Raw genomic sequence first — 10,468 nt, forward strand, 5'->3', positions numbered from 1 at the left:
ATCTCATTGGGGTCCTTATTAATTTTTAAGAGTGTAAAAGGGCTCTGAGGCCAAAAAGTTTGAGAACCACTGACCCATAATATCTATGGCATTTGGTAGGGACTTATTTGCCAAAGGCTTAAAAAATGTATCTTGAGACTAGGTCAAATGGGATGTTATAACCACTGAACTAAAGCTGTTCTTTCCCAAGTATCTCTTATGTTCTGTATGTTTCCTGACTTTCCCTTGTCATTAAAAGATACCTGCCCTAAATCCAGAGTCTTTTAAATAATAAACTAATTAAATATAAGGTATCCAATTTAATTGTGCTAGAAATGAAGGTACAATGATTAATAAGACATGGGCCCTGCCCTCCAGGAGATTACAGTCTACTAAGGGATATGGCTGGATAGAAAAATAACTCTAACAGTAATTTCAGAGAATGGTGGGCAATATTTATACTTTTAAAGGAGGCCTTTAATGTCTTAACATAAAAAGGTGGGTTCAGTGGGAATTTTTCATCAGTGGAGGAAAAAGTTTCCATCGGGAGCCTTTTTTGGAGCCCCTCAATTCACACCAACTGCAGGAATTCGCTCATGCCCTTTTTTCCTTCTTTCAGGCCAATGAACTGCCAGCAGAACTAACCAAAAATGAACGTATATTACGTCTCCTTCGAAGTAAAGAAGCACACGGAAAGAGCTAATTTAGTTCCATATTTGGTGGAAAGATAGAACCCTTAACTGCATTGTCCAGGAAAGAAATTGATTTTCAAATAACGTTGGAAATTCTTGTAAGAAAGAAAATGCCCAGAATGCCCACCTGGTGGGTACCTGACAAAGAAGAGCTGTGCGTTGTGCGTTAAGTCAAGGACAGAAGAGCTCCAGGACCCCTCCCCTTCCGTTCCCTCACTGTGGGCATCTAATACTGGCCTCTAACTCAGCCTCAGTGGGGTCTGGCATACTAATGGATTTCCCAGAAACTCATTTTAAGCTATGCTAATGTGAGTCTCTCACTTAAACTCTAAGGTTTCATTCCTGAGCAAGGAGACAAGGTGTTCATTCCTGAGCAAGGAGACAGAAAGCTTTGTTCTTTTAAATGACTGAAAGTTAGACTTTAAGTAAGTTGATGCACTTTGACCTTTGGGTTAAATATAAGTATGCTGAAATATATAAATCCATCATAGCCTGTGTGTGTGTGTGTGTATGTGTGTGTGTACGTTTATCCTTCCAGGGCAAAATGTCTTCTACCCAAGGCTCATGAGTATTATGAATCAATAGGTATTATGAATATATGTTGTTAAAAAGCCATTTCTGACATACTGCCATGTGCTTTTTGAAGATGAGTTGCTGAGTTATAAAAAAGGCAAATTGTTTATTTGTTCACTGATCTTTTTACTTATTCCTGAGACTTAAAAATCATTTGTACTGAGTTTCAACACTGTAGATATGTGAGATAACAAGTGGCATATTTGGAAATTCAGGAAACTATAAACCACAAAAAATTTAGACTTCTCTCTTTGAGCTTTTATTTTGGTTCTGCTGCTTGAGAATCTCTTTCCCATGCCATGCTGTAGAACCTTGAACTCCCAATACTACATTATTTTTTTAATGCAATTTTGTTGATATATATTCACATACCATATAATCATCCAAATTGTACAGTCAGTGGTTCACAGTATCATCATATAGCTGTGCTTTCATCATCACAATCGATTTTTGAACATTTTCATTACTCAAAAAAAAATTAAGAATAAAAGTGAAAAAAGAACACCCAAAGCATCCCTTACCCATCTCCCTCTATAAAGGGAGCGTCAGTCACAAGGGTTTCACCGTCACAGGATCATATCTTAAAAGCACTACAGTTATTCAAATCATCTTCAAGAATCAAGGCTATTGGGTTGCATTCCAACAGTCTCAGGTATTTCACTCTAGCTACTCCAATACACCAAAACCTGAAAAGAGATATCTATACATTGCATAAGAATAACCTCCCCAGTGACCTCTCCACTCTGTAAAATCTCTCAGCCACAGAAACTTTGTTTCATTTCTCTTCCCCCATTTTGGTCTAGAAGACTTTCTCAATCCCACGAAACCAGGGCCAGGCTCACCCCTGGGGCCCATGTCCCTCATAGCCAGGGAGATTTACACCCCTGGAAATCATGTCCCACACCAGTACCACTTCTTTGATTGCAGTGACTTTGACATCCTTGGATAAATATGCAAGTTTAATGAGTTGCTATTTTTACTGCAGGAGTATAAATAATAAAAGACTTATATAGTCCATATTTAATAAGCGTCCATCTATGCATGTTTCTGGGCTGATTGATTCCAATCAGGCTTTTATTGACTTATTCCTTTGGGTTGGTCAAAATTTATGAAAGTATGTATTTAATGCACTTTATAATCAATGGTGTCTAACTGTCTCAGTCAGTGCCTAATTGTACGCACAAAAATTAAACCTTCTTTCTGTAATCTACCATAGTAAACATCACTGATACTTCTGTTGTTTAAACTCTTTAGTTTTCTTGTTCGTGTTTGGCTCTAGTTTCCAGCCAGTGCTCTATGTCAAAACATGTTAAGATGGAGAGAAATGTTGTAATCTCTAAAGATCCTTTCTAAAGCAATTTTCAGTTGTACCAAAAGCATTATCTTTAAGTCAGTAAATGCTAGGGTAATCTTTAGAAATAGAAGGTATTCTCTTAAAATGATCGATGCAATAAAAATCAGCTTACTATGTTCCATATCACTAGCGAAGCCTGTTTTGTCCAAGAACTTTTAACTATTTAAATTAACTTAATAATTAATTAATGATTAAATTAATATTTAAATTGATCATTGAATTAATATAATTAATAAATCAGTAATGAGCAACTCATAGCCCCGAGAATTGCCTACAGCCTGACTAGCTATGCAAAAAGCCTGAAAATAATTTCAGGATGGAAAGTTACCTGTGTTACTAAAATACTAATATAAACATGTTGGCAGCCAAAAAGCAATGCCAATTTCCTTACTGACATTCTTTTCTTCCACAAAGTTGTACAGATACACCTTTCCCCACCATGGGAATTTCATAAAGCTATATTCATTTGAAAAGAAAAATACCATAGCCTTAAATGCTTTATATTTTTCACTTTAGTGAGCCCTTACGCCAAAATTGGTTGCTCTTCCATGATATAAATCAAAGCACTATTATAGGTACTGAAAACAAAGTTCCAAAAGACAAAATGGGATAAATCACAAACTTAATGCTTTTCAATGAAACATGTTGTCCTTGGCCTATTCCTTAGATAGTTTTAAGTGGATAATATTCCTGAACAATATTGAGACCATACAAAATTAATCCAGTAGCTTCAACAATATTTAATGGAGGTAAGAGGTGTCTAGTTTAGAAAGATCACATTTGATCTAGATAAAATTAGGATATTTCCCATAGCAGGGAAAATGATTATATTAATCACTCACCAAAGATCTGGTTTGAGGTTTAAATTGCATTTTAATTTGGACACAGGTAGATGATTCTTATTTTATGTTACAGTCTAATTCACAATTCAGTCAACTCAGCATCCTAAAACTTAAAACCAGTAATTCCTATGCAAATCATCCGCTTAACTGAACTACAAAAGTTTTTCTTCACACCGGTTTGTTTAATGACATATTCCATGTTATAATCAAAATAAAGTTAATATTCTACTCAGTTGGTCTTTGCTGCTTTTTTTCTGTTCATTTGTTTGTTTTAATTAGAAGTTATTTCTATGTGATTTTTAATAGTATGGAATTTTAGAGTGAATAAATCAGCCTTACTGATAAATATACTGATAGTTAGGGTCCTGAATAGACCTTTAAGCTCTATTTTACTAACGGACCTATATATTTCATTATTTCTACTACAGAGAACTTTTGTGGTGATCCTAGGAGGTTTTACATTCAGACAGAATTCCGGCGATAGTCACGAAGACAATGAAAATGCAAATTCCTAATTTCTGTTTTTATTGTCTCTCATGTGCCTGGTCCTTGCAGTAAGTAGCTGTTTTCATTCAAAATAACTGATGGTTTTGAAGAACTGCTTGTTCAGGAAACAAATATTTTGCAGCAGAAACTTTGTGAGCCCTCCACGGCCATTCTGGCTTCCTCTCCTGTTCTGTCCACTCTCTGTAAACACAAGAAAGCTACCTCTCAGCACTAAACCACAAAGGGAAACTGAGTCCGAGGAAAGGCACACCCCTGAATGCCAGGTGACCTGGACTAGGTAGAGATACCTGCACTTTTTTTTTTAACATTTGTTTCCCCTATTATTTATTTATTTTTAATCCATACGTTTTACTCGTCTGTCGATAAGGTAGATAAAAGGAGCATCAGACACAAGGCTTTCACAATCACACAGTCATATTGTGAAAGCTATATCGTTATACAATCATCTTCAAGAAACATGGCTACTGGAACACAGCTCTACATTTTCACGCAGTTCCCTTCAGCTTCTCCGTTAACACCTTAACTAAAAAGGTGATATCTATTTAATGCGTAAGAATAACCTCCAGGATGATCTCTCGACTCTGCTTGGAATCTCTCACCATTAACACTTTATTTTGTCTCATTTCACTCTTTCCTCTTTTGGTCGAGAAGTTTTTCTCAATCCCTTGATGCTGAGTCCCAGCTCATTCTAGAATTTCTGTCCCACATTGCCAGGAAGGTCCACACCCCTGGGAGTCATGTCCCACGTAGGGAGGGGGATGCAGTGAGTTTGCTTCTCATGTTGGCTAAGAGAGAGAGGCCACATCTGAGCAACAAGAGAGGTTCTCTTGGGGGTGACTCTGAGGCCTAATTTTAAGTAGGCTTGACCTATCCTTTGCAGGGTTAAGTTTCATAAGAACAAATCTCAAGATTGGGGTCTCAGCCTATTGCTTTGGTTGGTCCCACTGCTTGTGAGAATATCAAGAATTCTCCACTTGGGGAAGTTGAATTTTCCCCCTTTCTCACTATTCCCCCAAGGGGACTTTGCAAGTACTTTTTTATTCACTGTTCAAATCACTCCGGGATTTATTGGGGCATCACTCTGGACAAACCAACAAAAATCTTATGCCCTACTCAAGGTTCCATGTACTTATGGTGTTCAATTAAGCTGTTCACATACATTATATTAGGAAATGCACTAGTCAAAATATAAATTTTGTACCAAATAAACATTTTTTTTGCTTTAGTCTCACACATAAATTAAAGTTTTAAAATATTAATTACCATCTATTTTCAACACCCTGCAGTATTTATATTCCTTTGTTCTTCCTCATGCAAAAACATTTTTAAATTTGTACATTTAGTCACTATCATTATACACTCTAGGCATTCCTAGATTTTACCATCTCAGTCTTTATCATCTATCTTGCCTTCTGATTTCATTTGTGTCCCCAGCCCTCCTCCCTTTATCATTCTCACATTCAGCTTCATTCAGTGTTCTAACATAATTGTATTACAGTTAGGTAGTATTGTGCTATCCATTTCTGAATTTTTACAATCAGTCCTGTTGCACAATCTGTATCCCTTCAGCTCCAATTACCTATTGTCTAATCTATTTCTATCTCCTGATGGTCTCTGTTACCAACTGAAATTCTCCAAGTTCATTCACTAATGTCAGTTTTTATCTGTGAGACCATACAGTATTTGTCCTTTTGTTTCTGGCTAATCTCACTCATCATAATGTCCTTAAGGTCCATCCGTGTTGTTACATACTTCATAATTTATTCTGTTTTACAGCAGCATAACATTCCATCGTATATATATACCACAGTTTGTTTAGCCACTCATCTGTTGATGGACATTTTGGCTGTTTCCCTCTCTGGCAATTGTAAATATGCTGCTATAAACATTGGTGTGCAAATGCCTGTTTGTATCCTTTCCCTCATGTCCTCTGAATAGATACCTAGCAATGGTATTGCCGGGTCCTACGGTAGTTCTACACTCAGCTTCCTAAGAAAACACCAAACTGCCTTCCACAGTGGTTGTACCATTTGACATTCCCACCATTAGTGGATAAGTGTGCCTCTTTCTCCACATCCTCTCCAGCACTTGTTTTCTGTTTTATTGATAATGGCCATTCTCGTGGGTGTGAGATGATATCTCATTGTGGTTTTGATTTGCATTTCCCTAATAGCCAGGGAAGTTGAGCATCTTTTCATGTGCCTTTTGGCCATTTGTATTAATCCTTCTGAGAAGTGTCTGTTTATGTCTTTTTTCCATTTTGTAATTGGGTTGTCTGTCTTTTTGTTGTTGAGCTGAACAATCTTTATATATTCTGGATACTAGACCTTTATCTGATATATCATTTCCAAATATTGTCTCCCATTGTGAAGGCTGTCTTTTTACTTCCTTGACGAAGTTCTTTGATGCACAAAAGTGTTTAATTTTGAGGAGTTCCCATTTATTTATTTATTTATTCAATGCTTGTGCTTTGGGTGTAAGGTCTAGGAAACCGCCTCCTAGTATAAGATTTATAAGATATTTCCCTATATTTTCTTCTAACAGTTTTATGGTCTTAGATCTAATGTTTAGGTCTTTGATCTATTTTTTTTTTTAGTAATTAAAAAACCATTTTATTAAGAAATATTCCACAATGCAGATAAGTACATAAAATAAACACACTGTGTAATAAATAACTCTGAGACAACTCCTGTGTAAACACCATCCAAGTAAAAAAAAAGATAGAATAGGGGGTGTCTTTGATCCATTTTGAGTTAATTTTTGTATAAGGTGTGAGATATGGATCCTCTTTATTCTTTTGCATGTGGATATTCAGTTCTCTAGGCACCATTTATTGAAAAGACTGTTCTGTCCCAGGTGAGTTGGCTTGACTGCGTTAACAAAGATCAATTGTCCTTAGATGAGATGATCTGTATCTGAACACTCTATTCGATTCCATTGGTCAGTATATCTATCTTTATGCCAGTACCATGCTGCTTTGAACACTGTAGTTTCATAATATGCCTTAAAATCAGGTAACATGAGACTGCCAAATTCTTTTTCCTTTCTTTAGCTATTTGGGGCACCCTGCCCTTCCAGGTGAATTTGGTTATTGGTTTTTCTATTTCTGAAAAGTAAGTTTTTTGGGATTTTAATTGGTATTGCATTGAACCTGTAAATCAATTTAGGTAGAATTGACATCTTAACTATCTTTAGTCTTCCAATCCATGAACACGGAGATACCTGCATTTTGAGTTGGGCAGATTGTAGGGGTGAGAAACTAAACTCCTAATTTCATAACAAGGTGATTTGGTGCTAGAACTAAACAGATGAGGAATCTACAGATTATTAACAACAATAAAAACAGAACATTTGTTTAGAAAGTGTGATGGGTCAAGAATTTCACATATACAATCTCATAAAATGTATATGTATTTTCTCAATTACTGGTGATAATAACCATAGAAAATAACTATTGTTATCCTTATCTTACAGCTTTGCTTTGTTTAGTGAGGATGGGGACAGTGGTCTCCAGATGGAGTCACAGTTTTAGTATCACAGCAGTGAAGGTGGAGAATATAGGACATATTTTTTTTAATTTGTAGAGGTAGAACTAATAATAATTGATGACTAATTGAATATAGAAATTACAGAAAAGAGAGTTAAGGACCCCTTTAAGGTGTCAGAGTGCCCCAAACCACTCCCAGTTTTGATGATAATGCTGGAAGGACTCACAGGACTCATCATATAGTTGTATTCATGGCTAAGATGACGGCAGAAGGATACAAAGCAAAATCTGTTAAGAGAAAAGGAGTGAGGGTAGAGAAAAATGAATTCAAGTTTCCAGAAGTCCTCTCCCATTGCATTTGTACAGGATGTGCTTAATTTCCATAGTAATGACTTGTGACAACACATGCAAAGTGTTGTCGCCTAGGAAAGCTCATTCGAGACTCAGTGCCCAAGGTTTTTATTGGGAGCCACTCACATAGACACCCTCGACCTATTAGCTACCAAAATTCCAGACTTTCAGAGGGAAAGCAGATATTCAGCACAAACCACATTGTTTGTACAAACAGTTTAGGCACATTTACGGCAAGTTTTATATCAGTGCTGAGAACTGTTTGCCAGCCAAGTTCCCGGATAGGTGGACCTTTCTAAGAAGAGTAGTCTCAGACCAAAATGATTACTCTTTTCTGAACATAAGACTTACATGGTGGATGATGCCATATCTATGGTAGGACATAGGGAAGAATAGAAAATTTGGGAGGAGATAGAGATTTTGGACATGTTCAGTTTGAAGAATCTATGAAATATTAAAAAGAGGTGTTGTCTCGGAGGCAGTTGGAAGTAACAGCTTCATGTTAAGGACCAGGCTGTTGTTATTAAAGTGGAAGTCATCTATTTAGAGACAATAGCTGTGTTAGTTAGATTCAGTTGTCAACTTGGCCAGGTGAGCATACCTAATCTTGTTGCTGCAGACATAAGCCAATGGTACGTGAACCTCATCTGTTGCCAATTACATCTGCAGTCGGCTAGGAGGTGTGTCTGCTGCAATGAGTGACGTTTGACTTAATTGGCTGGTGCTTAAATGAGAGAACAATGTAGCACAGCCTAAGCAGCTCAGCATTCCTCATCTCAGCACTAGCAGCTCAGCCCAGGCCTTTGGAGATGCAGAAAGAAGTCACCCTGGGGAAAGTTGTTGGAACCCAGGGGCCTGGAAAGAAGACCAGCAGAGACCATCCTGTGCCTTCCACGTAAGAAAGAACCTCAGTGGAAAGTTAGCTGCCTTTCCTCTGAAGAACCAACAAAATAAATCCCCTTTTATTAAAAGCCAATCCGTCTCTGGTGTGTTGCATTCCGGCAGCTAGCAAACCAGAACAATAGCCAAAGTCATAGGGTGGATGAGGTCCCCCAGGGAGGCTCCAGTGGAAGAAAAGAGGTGTTAAACTGATGAAGAAACTTTCAAGGAAGAAGGGAACTCAGCAAAAGAGATGAGATGAAATGGACAGTCCATGGGAAATGTAAATCAAGTGAGGAAAAGTTTCGAGAGGATTGGACAAGCCCCAGAAGAAATGTAAGCATATAACATAATGGCAGAGACTTCTTTTGCTCCACAGTGCTGTCCTTGGTGAACCTGTTCAGTCTTCAAAGAACTTTGACCCTGTGACAGGGAGAATATGGATCAATGACTGGTCAGGGCCTAGGGTGACATTAAATTAAAATAAATAGTTTTCTTGAAATGACTCTAGTTATATTTGGAGAATTGTATTTGTGAAACCACTTCTGAGATTTTCTAGGAATCATTGACAGCTATCAGAATTCGTGGCGCCTTGTATGTCCCCAAGATTGAGGCAATATCAAAGTGATTACTTTGTGCCACCAATGGGAATGCAAAATATGTGTGGTACAAAGTGGATAGTCCTGTAAGTAAATGTTTTACTATCTTCATACTTAAATGAGAGAAAATATATTCATCTCTGCTGGTTCATTGGTTTTAATTTGTGAATCTTATCTCCCTATGAAAAAATGCTAAAAATTAGTCCGGGAGAGCCATATTATTGCCCAGCCATGACCAGTGCAATGCCATATTCTGATTCTTCAAACCATATATCCGACATCAGTTCGTAATTTTGTAACTTGCTTGTGATTCAAAATGTGGAGGAAAATCACACACACACTGTGCTGGTTTGAAATTATGTATGTCCCCTAGAAAAGCCATGTTTTAATCACAATCCCATTTCATCAAGGTAGAATAATCCCTATTCAATACTGTATGTTTGAGACTATAATCAGATCATCTCCCTGGATGATGTGATTTAGTCAATAGTGGTTGTTAAACTAGATTAGGTGACAACATGTCTCCACCCATTTGGGTGGGTCTTGACTGGTTTATTGGAGTCCTATAAAAGAGGAAACGTTTAGGAGAATGGAAGATTCACAGAGAGCAGAGAAGAATGACATAGCCACAAGAAGTAGAGAGCCCACAAACCAGTGACCTTTGGAGATGAAGAAGGAAAATGCCTCCCCGGAGTGTCATGTTTCATGAATATGAGAGAAAGCTAGCAGATGACACCTTGCTCGCCACATGCCCTTCCAGCTGAGAGAGAAGCCCTGACTGTGTTCACCATTTGCCCTTCCAGATAAGAGAGAAACTCTGACTGTGTTCACCATGTGCCTTCTCATTTGAGAGAGAAATCCTGAACTTCATCGACCTTCTTGAACCAAGGTACCTTTCCCTGGATGGATGCCTTTGATTGGACATTTCTATAGACTTGTTTTAACGGGGACATTTTCTCAGCCTTAGAACTGTAAACTAGCAACTTATTAAATTCCCCCTTTTAAAAGCCATTCCGTTTCTGGTATATCGCGTTCCAGCAGCTAGCAAACTAGAACACACACACAAAAAGTTATATACTCTATGAACAAAAATTAGAATAATTTTCATTCTCCTCTATCCTAAGAAGTGTCCAGCCTACCTCTTTACTCTGTTTAACTTACTGAACACAATGAGGTAAAACAGTAATGCCAATAAAAATATTTTC

At 37.4% G+C, this 10,468-nt stretch overlaps 1 protein-coding gene across 3 annotated transcripts in view; it reads left to right on the forward strand.

The window, feature by feature from the left end:
* ANKRD29 (ankyrin repeat domain 29) overlaps positions 1–1,161 on the forward strand; it is a 55,997-nt gene extending 54,836 nt beyond the window's left edge. For all 3 annotated transcript variants that reach the window (XM_077135791.1, XM_077135792.1, XM_077135793.1), the window contains one exon: positions 599–1,161. In XM_077135791.1, the coding sequence (XP_076991906.1) occupies positions 599–682 (84 nt within the window). In that variant the 3' untranslated portion in view covers positions 683–1,161. The remainder of the gene's footprint in view (positions 1–598) is intronic.
* Positions 1,162–10,468: the final 9,307 nt, after the last annotated feature.

Source organism: Tamandua tetradactyla, chromosome 18 (assembly GCF_023851605.1).
Source record: "Tamandua tetradactyla isolate mTamTet1 chromosome 18, mTamTet1.pri, whole genome shotgun sequence".
NCBI classification, from domain to species: domain Eukaryota; kingdom Metazoa; phylum Chordata; class Mammalia; order Pilosa; family Myrmecophagidae; genus Tamandua; species Tamandua tetradactyla.